This window comes from Carcharodon carcharias, chromosome 22, assembly GCF_017639515.1.
Source record: "Carcharodon carcharias isolate sCarCar2 chromosome 22, sCarCar2.pri, whole genome shotgun sequence".
In the NCBI taxonomy this organism is placed as follows: Eukaryota; Metazoa; Chordata; class Chondrichthyes; order Lamniformes; family Lamnidae; genus Carcharodon; species Carcharodon carcharias.
The window spans coordinates 55,401,502-55,421,199 of record NC_054488.1 but is presented as its reverse complement, the minus strand read 5'-3'; the positions used below and the strand labels follow the sequence as shown (position 1 = coordinate 55,421,199).

At 48.1% G+C, this 19,698-nt stretch overlaps 1 protein-coding gene across 2 annotated transcripts in view; it reads right to left on the bottom strand.

The window, feature by feature from the left end:
* Positions 1 to 19,698, bottom strand: part of gnav1 (guanine nucleotide binding protein (G protein) alpha v1) — a 230,008-nt gene that overhangs the window by 42,595 nt on the left and 167,715 nt on the right. For both annotated transcript variants that reach the window (XM_041216585.1, XM_041216584.1), the window contains exon 5: positions 13,077 to 13,205. In XM_041216585.1, the coding sequence (XP_041072519.1) occupies positions 13,077 to 13,205 (129 nt within the window). The remainder of the gene's footprint in view (positions 1 to 13,076; positions 13,206 to 19,698) is intronic.

Here is a 19,698-nt window from a genome sequence, read left to right as displayed (position 1 = left end):
TATATTAATTAGTGACCACAGGAGAATATCACTTTGCTGGAGTGTGTTAGTGGCCGGATGCTCCAATGTATCCAAACACACAGAAGATAAGACAAGATAACATCATGCATTTTAACATTGAGCCCAGTTTTAATGCCAAATGAGAGAATGAGCATTTTCAGAATTCATGAATGAATTGAAGTTCTGCTTCCAATACGCAGCGTATTTCATTCCCCACTCAACTCCCACCCCTGCAATAAAAATGGTCTACACCCAAATCCCAAAATTGTGCTTCATTTTCACTTTCTGAACAGCTAATTCAAAAATTCCAAGGATAAATATACCCATCATTTAGGAACATAGGAATTACTAGGCAAAAAAGGCTAAGATCCATCTAGCTCACCTTCTACCATCCTGGTAGATGTATAATACAGCACAGACATGATAGATCGAATGGTCTTCTGTGCTGTAACTTTTCTATGCTTCTATAATGGAGTTGTTGACTAACCATATTAATCAGTTAGTTTACTCCTGGGTGCAGAGTTTTGGAACCGTAGGTCCAAAGCCTTCTGTTGGTCAAGAGATAAATATCGACATGAACACCCTGCTCTTCCTCAAATAGTGACGTGGGGTATTGGCTTCTGATCACCCCCTTACTGTTAGAACAGGTTCATACACACACAGGTCTGCAAGTCACAGATCTAAACAAACGTCTTGGCACCAAAAAACCCAGCAGTTCTAATAATTCTACCATAGAATGTATTCTAACATGTCCGAAGACAGAGATGAGGAGAATTTTTTTTCTCTCTCTCTCTCTCTCTCTCTCAAAGGGTCATGAGTCTGTGGAACTCCCTTCCCCAGAGAGCGGTGGAGGTGGGGCCATTGAATATTTTAAAGGCAGAGGTAGATAGGTTCTTGACTAACAAGAGGATCAAAGGGAATTGGGGGCAGGCAGAATGTGGAGTTGAGACCACAATCGGACCAGCCGTGATCTTATTGAATGGCAGAGCAGGCCAGAGGGGCTGAATGGCCTACTCCTGCTCCTAATTCGCATGCTATCATCCCGTCCCTGTATGGGAAGGCAGTCGATTGCCAGCTCCAGAACTAGCTAATGTATATATTATCTCCTTCCAACAGGAGCCAGATAAAGACTCAGTTGGGAACGGAAATTGAGGGTTAATGGATAGGTATGGATTGAAATGAGTATTCGTCAACTACTGCAGCTGGAACACTGCATGCGGAGGCTGGGAGTTGTCAGGGTTGGGTCGGGGGGGTGGGGGGGTTGCGTATTCTGGATTTTTGTCAGATTTGGGATTTGAGGAGCATCATAGACAAGTCTGCCTCAGGTGATGAATTGAGCAGAGCACTGTCCACAACAGATAGTACCTGGCCTGTGGGAGCAGCAGGCTTAGGGGGCTGAAGGGCTTAGAAAGAAACATTGTCACGACAGTGAAACTCTTGGAGCAAAAACTCACACGCGCTCCACCTGCCTCCTCTTGCAATAGTCTCAGTGGGACCAATGCCATACACTGTCCATACAACTGAATGGGTCTCCACACAATACATGAGGCCTGGGGGGGGGCGGGGTTTGCAAGATAGACTTACTGGGCTGGCACGTACGCTTAGAGAACTTCAGTCACTAGGAGAAATTAGAACAGCTGGGATTGTCCTCCTTGGAGCAGAGAAGATTTAAGGGAAAGATTTTTCAGAGGTGGTCAAAATAATGGGTGGTTTTGATCAGAATAGATCAGTAGCCAACGGCAGGAGGATCAGCTATCAGAGAACACAAATTTAAGATACGCCGGGGGAGACGAGGAGAATTTTTTTTTTTTTTACACATCAATTTATGATGATCTGGAAGACTTTCCTTGAAAGGGTAGTGGAAGCAGTTGCAATTTAGCACCTTTGAAAGGAAACCGGATAACTATTTGAAGGGACAGAATTTGCAGGGCTCTGGAGGAGGGGAGAGGAATGGGACAATTTGGATATAGTTCTTTCAAAGAGCTGACGCAGGCACAATGGGCCGAACAGCCTTCTTCTGTTAGGTCCTATTCTCTGAATCAGACCAGCTCTCCTTGAATCTCAGTCAGAGTCAACAAGTTACAATAAAACTCTCTAGCCCTCTGGAAGTTTGAAATGCAGTCAAGAATCTGAAAGATGCACCGACACAGAAAGATGAGTCTACTGATTGCTAAATAATATGTCCTTGCTCGTTTATGAATTAGCACAGATGTGGAATCATTTGAAATATTTCTGGCTGAGAGGCTGCCACAAAGCTTCATTATCCTTTATAATAGGAGCAAAATGCTTGATACAAAACCCACTTAAAACCGATCACCACCTGAAGCTTTTTACATTAGACCGATTTAATGACGCACTCCAACTATTGTCAATGATAAAGGGCAATCAAGCTTTTCTCCACAAGATATCCATGATTCAGGCAATTCTCATTTTCACATGATAAACTATTTAATTCTCTCTTTTGATGGGTCACTGTTTGGCATATAATAGCCACTAGAAAATTCTCAGATTAGGCTATGGTATGAAGATGTGCTTTATGCCAAATAACTTTTAATCCACCAGCTGAAAACCTGAATCAAAGTTTTAAAAACAGACTTTTTAAAAACACAGAGACCAAATTGACTTGAAATCACAGCCCAAGATGGCTAACCCCAATTTGCATTACTATATACTCCACAATCCAATTCATTGGAGTGGAGTCAGCCTGTCTGCAAAACACAAAGACAATGACATCAGGGGAGTTGTAATGGACTCACATCTCGCGTCTCATTGCACGGCATCCATGGCAATTACCTGAGGTATTCAACTTTTGGGGATGGGCTATTAAGACTAATAACTTGGACAATGGGACACTGGCTAAGTTAGCTTCCAGACATGAGCTGATCGAGTCACCTTTGAAATACAAGGACAATGTCTTTTCAAACCCCAGTAATTGGAGGAAGAAGGTCAAACGACAAGCCAACCCTTTGTATGTTTTAAGCACATGTTTTCTCAGCAGAACTGAGGACAAGCAGCTAAGGGGTCCTTCCTGCTTCCTTTTTTCTCCAACCTACCTGTGTAAACTTCAAGTCCTGTCTGTTGACTGTAATCGTCCAGGGATGTCTTGTCCGCAGACAGAGATTTCTTAAACAAATCAAACCCTGCACTACTGCCTCCCAAAGAACAACTAACTCAGTCTTCTACATCTTTAAATCAGAAGCATTCAGCCTGAAGCCAGTCAAGTTAACAGACTACAGACTGTATACTCTTTTACTTTTCTTATGGACTCTCGGTTGGCCAAATTATCCCTCCCCACTCTATCATCTGTATTTGTGTCTGAGAATTACGAGTGCATATGCACGAAAGTTGGTGCGTATTTTATTATATTACTTTGATCAGTTTAAGTGTAATAAAACTAAACTCTTTCTTTGTTAAACTCGCGATGATCACTGATCATGGTGTGTAAACAATTAAGAAATCACTGAATTGGCAAGGGTAACCTTTCAAACAAAAAAAAAAAATCTGTTGAGATCAAATAAGGAGGGAAAAGAGGGGAGCCACTCACTCCCTGCTCACCTGGTCGTAACAACTATTAATATATCCTTCATTGTTTTTGAGTTTTAATTCCTTTTGTTTTACCTTCTTTTTCATTGCTATCTGCGGGTACTGAATAATGCCTGAAACTTACTCCTAATACAAAAGAAAACTTCTGGTTTTAATCTCACCAGAGAAAATCCCAGTGTTACAGGTCCCAAGATACTGGCCCAAGAAACCAACCAATGGACAGCTCCACCTGTGAGACTTGTCCTTCTCTGTTTAATCTCCACAGTATTTTGCACTGCAAACTGCTGAAAAGTAAGATGGAAATAGCACCATTAAAACCCTCTACAGGGCAATTGGGGATATGCCAAGCAACTGAAGGCTTGTGAAATAAATAGCACTAGGACTGAATAAGGAAGCGCAGATTAGGATGGGCAAATTCATTGTTAAATCACGTACAGAAAAAGAAATAAAGAGAGGGAAAAGGAAGACTGGATAAAGGGAGAAAACCAAAACAGAAAAAGATTTAAAAATTTCCAACAAATTCAAAAGAATGAGACTTCAAACATGTAATATTCAGTTAATTTTCAGTGCCAGAGAGGTTGAGTGGCAATAATTAATGCTTAGCACATCATTAAAAGGGTACTTAAGCCTTGAAATTAGGTAATTTAACTTTCACCAAATTTGCTTCTTATCTAACAGTATAAGTACAGGAATGTCACTCCACACAATGCATTTGGTAGGGAGTCAGGCAGTGAGGTGCTGCTTTTGTGAAGCAATGGGATCTTCAACAGCAACTACACAATTTCCATATTTACTCACGCACCTGCTCTCCCCTGAAGCTACTGAGACATTTGTGCACACATAATGTGCTCAACCTCACTTATGTTGACAGCAATTTTTGATCCATTCACTATGTGTTTTTAAAAAAGTTATGTACTAATATTATAATACTAATAAATTTATCATGTTCTACCCTAAGATTCTCCACCTGTCTCCAAGATAGTTTCCAAGGAAGATAAAGTTTACAAGGAAGATATTCCTTGCAAGATATGCTAATTCCCATTCAGCTTTGCTTGACTTTAGGCTTTGGGCTGACATGGTTTAACATTCTCTCATCTAGAGACCTCTTAGAGGAGACATGACAGAGATCGTTCAAAATTACAGAAGGATTAGATTCACTCCACATGGTTAGATTACTTGAGGAGGTTGAGGAGGATTTAGAAACACAATCCTAAACTACATAAGTGGAGAACTAGGTTAGATACTCGAATGTAGAATCACAGCACGCATTCTAATGGCAGGTGACTGAAAGAAGTGGGAGTGGCAAACACATAGGACGAATTTTCATTGCCCCAGGACTCTTTTAAGAGTCAACATGGACTCCTAGAACTCATTTCCTGGCCTTTAGGGTTGGATAGGAATTACCAAGAGATTTTCCACCTGCAGCTTGTTGACGAACTGATTGCATCACCCCTCTCCCCACTGCCCTGAGTTGCCATAGTTAACTCTTAAGCTCTCTAGACAGGTTCAGCTAAGGCTCCACACACACACACACACACACACACACATTCACACACACACACACAAACACACACACATTCACACACACATACACTAGATGATCCTTCCCTTCCCTCAGCCTCTCTCCATGTTACAACCTTTCTGATCTCTTATCCATACAATGGTCAGTTCCGTTCTAAACCCCATGGCACTAGTTAAAGAAGAACTGACTGTTCTCCCAGGCGAACCTAGCTGATGTTTATCCCCAGGCGGGAGGCGGTGGCATAGTGGTATCATCATTGGACTAGTAATTCAGAGACCCAGGGGTGATGCTCTGGGGACCCAAGTTCAAATCCCACCATGGCTGATGGTGGGATTTGAATTCAATAAAATTCTAATGATGACCATGAAAACATTGCTGACTGTCATGAAAACCCATCTGGTTCACTAATGCCCTTTAGGGAAGGAAACCTGTTGGTCCTTACCTGGTCTGGCCTACATGTGACTCCAAGCCCACAGCAATGTGGTTGACCCTGAAATGCCCTCTGAACAAGGGCAGTTAGAGATGGGCAATAAATGCTGGACCCGCCCACATCCCATGAATGAATACTAAAAAACCAAAACCAGTTCGGTCGAAGGGTCATGAGGACTCGAAACGTCAACTCTTTTCTTCTCCGCCGATGCTGCCAGACCTGCTGAGTTTTTCCAGGTAATTCTGTTTTTGTTTAGGAGAATGAGGTTTGGTTTCTATGAGTGCCATTCCCTCCATCAGTGGTAGCATTGTTTCATTATGGGTGAGCTATGTATGAGTTTATCATGACTAAGAACCCACCACCTGCTGGGAATGAATGTCACGTCAAACTCAAAAAGCATTTCTCTGTTACCAGCCCGGGGCTGATGGTATGGTCAACAGATAAGTGATGAGACGCTTAATATTCAAATTATAAAGAAATGAAAAAAGCTGGCATTCTATCAGAGACAAATTAAATCGCAGCTGATAAAATTCCTCCGAGTAGACGGTTAATAAATATTCAAGCAAGTAATGCTTATTTAATGAACTCCAAATCACGTACTAACTTGTCAAAACAGGTAAGCACTCAAAACAGCAGGCTTCCTTTGCTTAATGGAATATCAATCATTCCTCTGGACTTTGGGGTCTATTTATATATTTTTTTTTAAAAAATGAAGTTGCAAGCTGTGAGGGTTAGGCCCGTTACTCTCCACTTTCTGCACTCACTGTAGATGTGGTTATGTGCAGCCTTCCAGACCCAGCACTGGCTTCACCAGTGTCGACATGCTGGTAATGGTTCTGATGCTGTCACTCACATCTCCTCAAGGTCCAGGCTTCCCAACCCAAGGCGGTAGGGGGTCCACAAGGTCTCAAGGGGTGCGTCAAAGCTGCCCTCTGCCCAAGGACCAGATGCTATCACTGGCAGTGATGCCCTTTGCACCTTTATTTACAGCAGTGTGGAGCTGAGGGCAAGGGGCACAAGAGCGATCAGTGGTCAGGGGTCAGGGGTATCTCAAGCTGCCAGGGTGGTCAGTGACCAGCCCACACAGACAGAGCCGTGCTGTCCGCAGACCTGCACAAGAGGTGGACCTCTTACCCTAACTGAGGTGGGCGAGAGGCTGGTGCAGTCCTTGATACTAAACAAAACACCACGGGACAGAGGGGTGCTGAGTAAAGAGTTGAGCTCAATGCAGGTACTTAATATTTTTGCAGACATTGCCACTTATTTTTAGTTCTATGAACGAAAGGCTTGCATTTAATTAGCACCTTTCACAACCTCAGGACATCCCAAATGCACTTCACTGCCAATGAAATATTTTTGAAGTGTAGTTACTGTTGTAACGTTAAGAAATGCAGCAGCCAATTTGTGCACAGCAAGTTCCCACAAGCAGCAATAGGACAATGACCAGATAATCTGTTTTGGTGATGCTGATTGAGGGATAAATACCAGCCAGGACACCAGGGATAACTCTCCCTGCTCTTCTCAAGGCTACCATTTCAAAGATCTTTTACATCCACTCTGAGAGGACACACAGGGCCTCGGGTGTAACATCTCATCTTAAAGGTGGCAGTTCCAACAGTGCAGCACCCTTCAGTACTGCGCTGGAGTGCCTGCCTGTGCTTCAGTCCTGGAGTGGGATTTGAACCTCCAGAATCGGAGGTGAGAGTGATACCACCTGAACCACAGCTGACAATTCCAGAACATAAATGTACAAATAACATTCAACATCTGAATAGTCTTCTGGCTAAAGGGTTTGGAGACTCTTTAAGCTGCCAAGGTGTTGTGATGGGGGTGGAGTGGGTTTGGGAACCAAAGGTTTCGGTGGAAGGCTCAGCTAGATGGGTCGAATGGCTTCCCTCATCTGTGCCTATCCTTTTGAATAAGGAACCATCAGCTACTCGTCATTCTTCTCACAACAGTTATAATAAACTCTTATACAGAGGGTTCACCAAGCAATTCTCATCCTGATGGAATAATACAACATAGAAAGAGAACATTCAGCCCATCATGCCCATGCTGGCTCTTTATAAAAGCTACTCAATTAGCCCCACTCCAGTGCTCTTTTCCCATTGCCCTACTAAGTTCTTTACTTTGCATCTTTATTCTATTCCCATCTGAACCATAACCAAGTTCCAGGAATGCTTTGTAACAAAGGGGGCACACGTTTATTACAATCACACAAAATTAAAGCAGAGGTTGGATAAAGAAAAAGCTTTACACAGAGGGTGCTTCGAATGTCGAATCTTCAATTCGGCAACACTCTTGTAGCAGGAATCCAGTCAATATTCAAGGAGGGAATTAGATCCTTCTGATATTGAAGGAATATTCAGAAGGTACTGGCAACGCGGAGGAGAGTGTGGTTGGACTGGGTGGCTCATGGATAGTAATAGCAGCAGAGATGTGATGGGTTGAAGGGCTTACTCTACAATGTGACATTGTGTGGTGAGCCTGCAATCAAAGACTTAAACTGGTCAAAGCAGCACACAGTCTTCATCTATCAAGGTGGGTAGACACACACTTCAGATGCTAACATGATATTACCATCAGTAGCCATGTAAAAAGGAAGCAGAGGAATGAGGGGATGAGAGGTGGGGGGAGGGGGGTGGTGAGTGGGAGGGGTCACTGACCTTAATCAAACTCAATTAATACTGACCTTTTCTCAGATACGCTTATGCTGGGAACTAATTTGGATGGAAATAAATGTTCTGAAATCCTATCAAAGTGGGCTCCATCAATCAAGGGTAATTATTTTCCATTAATGACCAGCTCTGTAACACACCAACCTGACATCTTGGATCCCTGACTAATATTGTTCACCATGAGACAGGCAGCAGAATGCAGATCGCCAGCTGTAACTCAAATGCCCTGGTTCACTGCGTTGATGAATCAGTGACAGACATTGTGCATCAGCAGATGAGTTTAGTAACACAGTTTCCCTCGGCTAAAGGGCTCATTTCCACATAAAAGCTCAGGTGCACACAGACCACAGAGTCTGCCTAATATTAGAACACTGTCCAGTCTGACAGAGTACATCACACGCACTGTAACAAGGGGCAACTTTCCTCATAAACACTTCCAGATTGTCTTGGAGCTGTTACAATTTTGAAACTATGTTAAAAAAAAACGAATCACAAAAGGGCCAGGTATTTTTATTTTAATTTCATTATAATAAACATTTTTTTAAAAAAAAATCAGCTATTTAGGACTTGGGGTGACTAGGGTCCTGATTATTAAGCCCTCAGTCCATCCTCACCCTCCAATTATCTATTTTGATTTATATTCTGAAAAATCTCTGTACGAGCAGATACTGTCTGGAAGGAGCTACCGAAATGGATAGCTTGAAAACCCCGTCAACACCAAGAGGAGATGCAGCTATTAACCCTAAATGCAGTCATTAGCTCAGTGTTCTTACACAACTGATGCATTAATTAATCCAACCCCTCTGCAGTGATGATAGATGGAGGGGAGAAGATGTGGCAGCTTGTTAATTTAATATCACTGCAGACTTAATCAGAGTTTCACACTAATATACATAAGGACACAGCACAAGTATCCCAATTACGCCTGCAACTTTTCCAATTCTCCTCTCTCCAGTTTGTTCCTTTCCTCATGCTGCCAACTCATTCCTACCCAGTCTTTGTGCACAAGTCCAGGCCAATGATGGTGCGAGCTGTGCAACCATGTGGGGCTTCACAGCAGCTACAGCACTCAACAGGCAGAGCTCAGTGGTGTACAGTACAAATACTGAGCTGACTGAAGTTCAATTTGGCCTCCCAGCTGACAACCTGGACACCCAGCAATCGGAGGCCTAGATTCAAGCTTTATTCATAATTGCTTCAACCAAGTTACGCACTATTAAAAAAGCAGGATAAGGCAAGATCATTTTACTGACATAGTGATTGAATTAACAGATTGAACCCCTAGAGAGATTTTATTACAGCTGGACACCAAACAATGGGGCTAAAATCTCATCTTCTCAAACAACAGAATAATTTAAAGCAACGTGCAGTGAAGCTATTGCACTATGGTAGTGAATCCCTTCAACACATCCTATACCATCAACATGAACATATTAATGAGCCATTCTGCATGATAACCACTTCCACCATTAGTTCAGCATAGCAACAAAGAACGGCTATTCAGCCCCTTGAGTCCATTCTGTTCAATCGATGATCAGTACTGTGCCGCAACACCCACCTTTGAAGCAGACCTCACAGGGGAGATGGTGGCATTGTGGTATTGTCGCTGGACTGGTAATCCAGAGACCCAGGCTAACGCTGTGGGGACCCAGGTTCAAATCCCACCAGGGCAGAAGGTGGAATTTGAATTCAATAAAAATCTGGAATTGAAAAAAAGTCTAGTGATGACCATGAAACCGTTGCTGGTTGTAGTAAAAACCCATCTGATTCACTAACGTTCTTTAGGGAAGGGAATCTGCCCTACTTACCCGGTCTGGCCTACATGTGACTCCAGACCCACAGCAATGTGATTGACTCTTAAAATGCTCTCTGAACAGGGGCAATTAGGGGTGGGCAATAAATGCTGGCCCAGCCAATGAATAAGAACATTTTAAAAAACAGCCTAATAAACAAAAATCTGTCAAAATCACTCTTCAATATTTCAATTGAAGGAATTCCAGATTTCCACTTTGTGAGATGAAATGCTTCTTGCTTTCACTCCCGAACAGCCTGGCTTTAATTTCAGATTGTCTCACCACCACCACCACCACCACCCCCACCACCCCCCACCCCCCACCACCCTCCAAACCCCCAACCCCCCCACCCCCACCTTGGAGGTTCTGCTTCTTAATTTCATACTGACCATGTGCAACCGCCTTCCTTGTCCTTCTATGTCATACATGACTGCATGTAAGCGGCATGCACCTTCCGAGGTAGACTTCTTCTCTCCCATCATTAACAGTGAGTTGCTGCTGCATTCCCTTTGGGGAACGTCTGTAAATGCAGCCTGTGCTTGAAATGAGGCTGGGCGGTGGGGTGATGCAAGTCGCATGGAGGAGGGGAAGGATTAGCAGCAAAGGCTGGAGCAGTGGTTGGACAAAGATGAAGGGATAGTGCAGGCTGCGCGGGTGCCCTTTAAATATGACGGCCCGACCTTTGACTGCACAAGGTAATGGCAGGGACGGTGACCTCCTGCTTGCCGTGCCCACGAGAATCAGCGGGCTCCTCGTGGGCACATATTTAACGAGCTAAACAGCGCAAGATCGCGTGTGGTCAGCCGCTCTGACCAGAGCTGAAACCACTCCCATTTCTGTGCCCGCCACCAAACCTTGACACCCAAACGGAAAGTTCCGGCCTACCGTGCAGTATCGAGGGAGTGCCGCACTGTCCAAGGTGCCATTTTTTATACATGGTGCTAAACGGAGATTTAATCCTTATGAGTGGCAGTGGTGGGTTATTTGAGGGTGGGGGTTATTGGAGGGCGGGGTTACTGGAGGGTGGGGTTATTGGATGGGGGGGTTATTTGAAGGGGGGGTCATTTGAAGGGCAGGGTTATTGGAGGGCGGGGTTATTGGAGGGCAGGGTTATTGGAGGGCAGGGTTATTGGAGGGCAGGGTTATTGGAGGGCAGGGTTATTGGAGGGCAGGGTTATTGGAGGGCAGGGTTATTGGAGGGCAGGGTTATTGGAGGGCAGGGTTATTGGAGGGCGCGGTTTTTGAAGGGGGGTTATTGGAGGGCGCGGTTTTTGAAGGGGGGTTATTGGAGTGTGGGGTTATTTGAGGGGGGGTTATTTGAGGGGGGGTTATTTGAGGGGGGGTTATTTGAGGGGGGGTTATTTGAGGGGGGGTTATTTGAGGGGGGGGTTATTTGGGGGGGGGTTATTTGAAGGAGGGGTTATTTGAAGGGTTGGGGGGGGGGGTTATTTGAAGGGTTGGGGGGGTGTTATTTGAATTGTTAACCTTTTCACACTAATTCAAAGCTGCTTTTTTTGTTCCACTTCCTGGATTTTGCCTTTCACATGATGACAAAAGAGAAAAAAAAATGGCCCAGAAACTTTGAAATCTCCTGGATTCAGGCTGGGTAATAAGTTCCCACAGGCCCAAGCTGCTTCAAAAAGATTTCTGGGATATTATGGGGTATTATTAGAAATAATTATGTTGTAATGTGTAAATGAAGATAATTCAAGAACTACAAAGCAAGACTCATGTTCAAAGGGTTCGGCTCATCATATGGCAGCAAGGAAAGAAAACGTATTGAATCTCACATCAAAAGTGTCAAACTGAAAGCTGACAGCTGCATATTCATTAGAGGCTGACATCACCTGGGGACTTCAATGGTCAATCTCCAGGGCACCCGGCATCATTTATTCCGAACATTAGTAAGCTGACAGGCAGAGTGAGGCCCAGCTAATAAATCTATTTCCAAACTTTGTGCTGGGGTGTGGGTTGCAGAGGTGAATTTTGCTCTCAAGGCAAAAGAGGAGAGCGGTTTCTCCACAGGCAGGCTCATTATGACCAGTTGCCATGCCAACCAAACAGGAACCAACCCCGCACCCCACCCCCGCCACCCAACTAAATAAACAAATGTCCTTTGCAGCCCCCAACAACTTGCATTTATGTAGCGCCTTTAATGTAGCAATACGTCCCAAGTTACTTCAAAGGACTAATGTCATACAAAAATTTAACACGGAGCCACATGAGGTGATGAGAGTTGGTCCAAGAGGTAGTTTTTGTTGTGAGGCGTTGGGTCTAGTTCAGTCGGTCTTAAGAAATTTGCAGTCTTAGGTTAGTTCAACAGTAAGCATTTATTAACCACTAGAAACTATTTACTTTGACACAAAAAAAGGACCAAGCTAGGAGCTGTCTCCATGCTTGTTTCTACACATGGCTCTGTCCAATACTACACTGACCCCTAGGTGTAGGTCATGTGTTCTCTTACATCAATCTGTGGACGATAGCATACTCAGCCCCATGCTAGCCATTTATGCTCCAGATCCTTGTACTACAGTTTTCAGGAGTGTCTTAAAGGAGGAGAGAGGTAGGGATGTGGAGAGGTGTAGGGAGGGAAGAGCAGAGCTCAGGGCCTTGGCAGTTAAAGACACGACCAACAATAGCAGAGCGATTAAAATCGGGGATGCAACAAAACGAAGTGAGCGCCCCCGCTGTCCAGGTGAAACATTTCAGCGCCTCACTAGCCAGCCTTTTGACCTCCGAGCACTGAATGATACAGCTTTGAAGGTGTCCGTTTGGCTCATCAAGTCCATGCTGGCTCTTTAAAAGAGCTGAGCAAAATTAATTACACACAGCACCCACGACCCCCACCCGCTCCACGTGCTTTCCCAACAGCCCTGCGTATTTTGCCCTTTTCAAGAATTCACTCAAATCCCTTTTGAATCTTACCGCTGAATCAGGCAGTGCACCCCCAGTCACCACAACCCCACTGCTCAATCTCCCTCTCGGTCTTCCGGCAATTACCTTAAAGCCTGGTTACCAGCCCCCCCTGTGATGATCGAGAGGGAACAGAGTAAGTTAAGATTTCCCAGTTCATATAAACCAGCGACTGTAAACGGAAAGATGATGCTTACCGGATTATCAGATTATTTATTTTGAACTGAGTCTCAATGACACCTGTTGTCCGTAGCCGAACTCTCAGTAAATCCATCTGTGTGGGTTTGTATTCAGGTGCAGTAATTCGACTCATGTTTAGAAAAAAACTGCAGAGAGAGCAAAGACAAGCCTTTTAAAAAAAGCTTGGTAAATAAGAACAACGAAATATATCATTTTATCAAATACCCTAAGGAATGCTTCACAGCCAATGCATTCAGTCACTGCTGTGTAGCTAGTCAACACGGCAGCCATTTTGCACACAGTCAGATCCCACAAACAGCAAAGATATTAATGGCCAGTTAATCAGTTTTGGTGGTGTTGGGTGAGGGATAAACGTGGGGCCATGGTGCCTGCAGAACATCTCTGTTCTTGTTTGTATATTTCCTTCAAGCTCGCCTTCCAAATCTGTGACCTCTACCACTGAGAAGGATGAGGGCAGCAGATAGATGGGAACACCACCACCACCTGGAAGTTCCCCTCCAAGCCACAAACCATCCTGACTTGGAAAATGTGTCGCCATTCCTTCACTGTCGCTGGGTCAAAATCCTGGAACTCCCTCCCTAACACCACATGGACTGCAGCAGTTCAAGAAGGCAGCTCACCCACCACCTTCTTAAGGGCAATTAGGGAGGGCCAATAAATGCTGGCCTAGCCAGCTCACATCCCATGGACAAATAAAATAAAATACCACGGGCATGGCTACCTGAGGGGGTAAACCGGATCTGGAATTAACGCTCGTTCGAAGGGCAGCACCTATGGCCTGCGTCCCCTCAGTGCTGTGGAGAAGTGTAGGCAGAAATGATGTGCTCAAGGCCCTGAAGTGCAACTTGAAGCCACAATCTCCTAGATCAACTTTGAGCATTACTATTGAGCCAAGTTTGACAGGGTGTAATTTTGCAAATGGGTTGTCATTCCATACCTCGATTCACTGGGCTCAACCACACCCCCATCATTCCCCAAACGTCTTGTCACCAAAAACCAACACGAAGCATTGTAGAGACACAAACCCCAGTTTTAAGGTGTTTGAGGTATGAGGAAAGACTTACGAAAGGGCGGAGAGCGAGAGGGGGATCTTATAGGACATGTAGAATAGTGGCAAAGATACCTAACAAGTAAATTCAGAAGATTACTCTAAATTAAACTGCTTATTCCTGAAGGGATGTTGGAAACTCTGGGGTGTCCATGTGCATAAGTGGAACAAGGCGGTGTTGGGGGAGGGGGAGGGGAAGGGGAAGGGGTGGGGGGGGAATAAAAAAACAAACCGAGGCTCAATGTGCTAACGGGAAACCTTAGGATACCAGATATCAGGAGGTTCTTAATACAAAATAAGAGATGTGGAATGGAGTCCAGGTTAATAAATACGTAGAATTACAGAATGTACAGACAGAAGCAGGCCATTCAGCCCAACAGGTCTATGCCAGTATTTATGCTCCACATAAGCCTCATACCTACTTCATTGAATCCCAACAGTTTATCCCATCTATTCCTTTTAGACTTTGTTATGAATTCAGTTGCCAGCTCAGTTATATCACACACCCTGTATCAATAGCTTCAACTGCTCCACAGCCTATTAAACAGTATAATATCCATCACCTTCTGCTTCTCTTCAGCTCTGAAGAAGAGTGTAATGGACTCGAGATGTTAACTCGGTTTCTCTCTTTCTACAGATGCTGCCAGACCTGCTGAGTCTTTCTAGCATTTTTGGGTTTTATTGCAGGTTTCCAGTATCTGCGGTATTTTGCTTTTATCTCAGTGCTTCAACTTGATGCTGGTTGGCAAACCTAGGTTTTCCAAATTAGTGGCGAAACTAGACCCCAAGCTCTGGAATTCCCTCCTTAAAATCTCTACTTTGCTCTTCAAAACCTCCCTCTTTACAGCGCCTCTCTGATCCCAGCTTTTGGTCCCAGTGCCAACTTCTCCTTAGGTGTCTCGGTGTCAGATCTTGCCAGACTACACCGCAATGTCCCTTGGGGTGTCTTACTCTGGTCAAAGGTGCCTTTTAATGCAAGTTGTTGCAGTAGATAGTGTAGAGTCGCGAAGTCCAATAAGTCACGTTGAACAAGACACATGAGCTGAATGAACGCTCTTGCCTACTGCAACACAGAACAACACTGATCAAATCCAAGGGGCCTGGGTGCACCCAGTGGTCTGGGTCTCTTCTCAAAATAGAGACTTGCATTTATAATAGCACCTTTCAGGAGCTCAGAATGTCCCAAAGTGCCTTACAACCAACAGAATATTTTTTTCTTTGAAAAGGAGTAGTCACTGTTCAATGGCAGGAAACGTGGTTGACAATTTGTACAGAGGTCCCACAACCAGTGATAAGTTCATAAATCTGTTTTAACAATGTTGGTTGGGGGTTAAATATCAGCTGTAACATTGCGGAGAGGCCGGCTGCTCTTTCTATTTGCAAGTCTCTATTTTGAGAAGAGACCTAGACCACTGGGAGCACCCAGGCCCCTTGGATTTGATCAGTGTTGTTCTGTGTTGCAGTAGGCGAGAGCGTTCATTCTGCGTGTGGTCTCATGTGTCTTGTTCAACGTGACTTATTGGACTTAGTGACCCAAACAGTTCTGCGGAAGCCTCAGCTCAACTTCTCGTCTGAAAGGCAGCGCCTCTGACAGTGCAGCACTCCCGAATCTGCGCTTGAGTCTCTGAAGTGAGACTTGAACCCATGAACTTCAGTCCCAAGTGGGGGAGGGGGGTTACAGTGTTGTGCAGAGAGCTACAGCTGACACTGGAAACTCTGGAGGCAGTGGAGGTGGGGGTTGGGGGAAAGAGGTTGGGGGGGGTGCGGAAAGAGGGCATTGGAAGAGAAGACAAGGGAGAACCTTACATGGAACCTGCAGCCTTACTTTACTCTGCTGGATCACTGTCGTTCCAGTTCAAACCCAAGGCTTGTTTTTGTTTTTGTACTAAGAGAAAAGGGGTCTTATTTTAAACCAGGATGTTACCTCGTTTCAAGCAACAAATAACCAGCCAGGGGTGAATCAAAGTGAAATATCTCAATTGTCTCACTAAAAACCCATCCCTGGAGGCCATTTGTGCTCGCACTTGTCAAACTGAATCGGCCGTCAAACTACTTCACCAAATATATTTGGACGATGACATGCGAGTCGCCCCCATGGTGACGCAAGTGGCAGTTCTCAAATCTTGGAGGTGGTGCCCAGGACCTCGGGCTTCTCTGCCGGGAGGCAGCAGCCAAGAAAATTCTAGCGTCCAGCTTCGAATTAGGCCGTCAAATGTCAGGTGCTGAATTGCTTTTCGAATTCTGATTGACACGAAAGCAGCTGTCAGGCAACGGGACAGTTCAGGTACAGTCGCTGCTGTCACCCCCATTATTCACCCGGCAGTGACAGACGTCACTTTAAGACCAGTCCCAACGGTCAGACACAAGGCTGGAAGATGCAGCAATGTCCGAGCCAGCCAGACCATCTGTCCAACGAATGGTGACCCCCCAAGGTGGTTAAAATCTGGTACTCTCACCCCAAAAGGTCAGGGTGGGGGCAACTCTAAATTTTTAAAGGAAAGATCAAGAGATTTTTGTTAGGGAAATGGAACTAGGACTGGTAAATGAAGTTCACGCATGCATTAGTCGTGGGTGGAAAAGGCTAAATGGGCTGAATGGCCTCCTCCTAACTGGGTAATATCAGGTGTCGAAACATACAGAGATATAGAGCTGCTGAGTGAACCTGCCTTTGGACAGGTTCATGCAAACAGTGTAGTGCCCAGCACAGGCACCCCTGTCTGTAGAGCCTCTCTCACCCCTCGCCCTTCAATAGGCCTAGTCAGGTCTCAGGGGTGAGGCTGTTCCCACAGGGAATGTGGTCCAGGTAGTTAATTTTAAAGTAGAAAAAATTGAGTTTGCATCTTAAATGATGCGAATCTCAAACCTCCCCAAGCCCTGTCCCAATAAATTAGGAAGTGCCCACTTCACATTGGTGAAGATGTAAGGGGCTCCATTACTGACGTGGACATTGATTCTCACTGAACCGGCAAGAGGTAGAGAAGAGAAATGGTTACTTTCTAATAGGCAACCACAGTATGATGGATGACGAAGCATTTTTCTTGTTATAGTACCATGCCGGATGGTGACTGGGGGAGGGGTGCGGATGGTGACTGGGGGAGGGGTGCGCGTGGTGACTGGGGGAGGGGTGCGCGTGGTGACTGGGGGAGGGGTGGGCGTGGTGACTGGGGGAGGGGTGGGCGTGGTGACTGGGGGAGGGGTGGGCGTGGTGACTGGGGGAGGGGTGGGCGTGGTGACTGGGGGAGGGGTGGGCGTGGTGACTGGGGGAGGGGTGGGCGTGGTGACTGGGGGAGGGTTGGGGATGGTGACTGGGGGAGGGGTGCGGATGGTGACTGGGGGAGGGGTGCGGATGGTGACTGGGGGAGGGGTGCGGATGGTGACTGGGGGAGGGGTGCGGATGGTGACTGGGGGAGGGGTGCGGCTGGTGACTGGGGGAGGGGTGCGGATGGTGACTGGGGGAGGGGTGCGGATGGTGACTGGGGGAGGGGTGCGGATGGTGACTGGGGGAGGGGTGCGGATGGTGACTGGGGGAGGGGTGCGGATGGTGACTGGGGGAGGGGTGCGGATGGTGACTGGGGGAGGGGTGCGGATGGTGACTGGGGGAGGGGTGCGGATGGTGACTGGGGGAGGGGTGCGGATGGTGACTGGGGGAGGGGTGCGGATGGTGACTGGGGGAGGGGTGCGGATGGTGACTGGGGGAGGGGTGCGGATGGTGACTGGGGGAGGGGTGCGGATGGTGACTGGGGGAGGGGTGCGGATGGTGACTGGGGGAGGGGTGCGGATGGTGACTGGGGGAGGGGTGCGGATGGTGACTGGGGGAGGGGTGCGGATGGTGACTGGGGGAGGGGTGCGGATGGTGACTGGGGGATGGGTGCGGATGGTGACTGGGGGAGGGGTGCGGATGGTGACTGGGGGAGGGGTGCGGATGGTGACTGGGGAGGGGCGGGGTTGGTGACTGGGGGAGGGGTGGGGATGGTGACTGGGGGAGGGGTGCGGATGGTGACTGGGGGAGGGGTGCGGATGGTGACTGGGGGAGGGGTGGGGATGGTGACTGGGGGAGGGGTGCGGATGGTGACTGGGGGAGGGGTGCGGATGGTGACTGGGGGAGGGGTGCGGATGGTGACTGGGGGAGGGGTGCGGATGGTGACTGGGGGAGGGGTGCGGATGGTGACTGGGGGAGGGGTGCGGATGGTGACTGGGGGAGGGGTGGGGATGGTGACTGGGGGAGGGGTGCGGATGGTGACTGGGGGAGGGGTGGGCGTGGTGGTGACTGGGGGAGGGGTGGGCGTGGTGGTGACTGGGGGAGGGGTGCGGATGGTGACTGGGGGAGGGGTGCGGATGGTGACTGGGGGAGGGGTGCGGATGGTGACTGGGGGAGGGGTGGGGATGGTGATTGGGGGAGGGTTGGGGATGGTGACTGGGGGAGGGGTGCGGATGGTGACTGGGGGAGGGGTGCGGATGGTGACTGGGGGAGGGGTGGGGATGGTGACTGGGGGAGGGGTGCGGATGGTGACTGGGGGAGGGGTGGGCGTGGTGGTGACTGGGGGAGGGGTGGGCGTGGTGGTGACTGGGGGAGGGGTGGGCGTGGTGGTGACTGGGGGAGGGGTGCGGATGGTGACTGGGGGAGGGGTGGGCATGGTGACTGGGGGAGGGGTGGGCATGGTGACTGGGGGAGGGGTGGGCATGGTGATTGGGGGAGGGGTGGGCGTGGTGGTGACTGGGGGAGGGGTGGGCGTGGTGGTGACTGGGGGAGGGGCGGGGTTGGTGACTGGGGGAGGGGCGCGGATGGTGACTGGGGGAGGGGTGCGGATGGTGACTGGGGGAGGGGCGCGGATGGTGACTGGGGGAGGGGCGCGGATGGTGACTGGGGGAGGGGCGCGGATGGTGATTGGGGGAGGGGTGCGGATGGTGACTGGGGGAGGGGTGGGGATGGTGACTGGGGGAGGGGTGCGGATGGTGATTGGGGGAGGGGTGCGGATGGTGATTGGGGGAGGGGTGCGGATGGTGACTGGGGGAGGGGTGCGGATGGTGACTGGGGGAGGGGTGCGGATGGTGACTGGCGGAGGGGTGGGCGTGGTGACTGGGGGAGGGGTGCGGATGGTGACTGGGGGAGGGGTGCGGATGGTGACTGGGGGAGGGGCGCGAATGGTGACTGGGGGAGGGGTGCGGATGGTGACTGGCGGAGGGGTGGGCGTGGTGATTGGGGGAGGGGTGCGGATGGTGACTGGGGGAGGGGTGCGGATGGTGACTGGGGGAGGGGTGGGGATGGTGACTGGGGGAGGGGTGGGGTTGGTGACTGGGGGAGGGGTGGGGTTGGTGACTGGGGGAGGGGTGGGGATGGTGATTGGGGGAGGGGTGGGGTTGGTGACTGGGGGAGGGGTGGGCGTGGTGACTGGGGGAGGGGTGGGGATGGTGACTGGGGGAGGGGTGGGGATGGTGACTGGGGGAGGGGTGGGCGTGGTGACTGGGGGAGGGGTGGGCGTGGTGACTGGGGGAGGGGTGGGCGTGGTGACTGGGGGAGGGGTGCGGATGGTGATTGGGGGAGGGGTGGGCGTGGTGATTGGGGGAGGGGT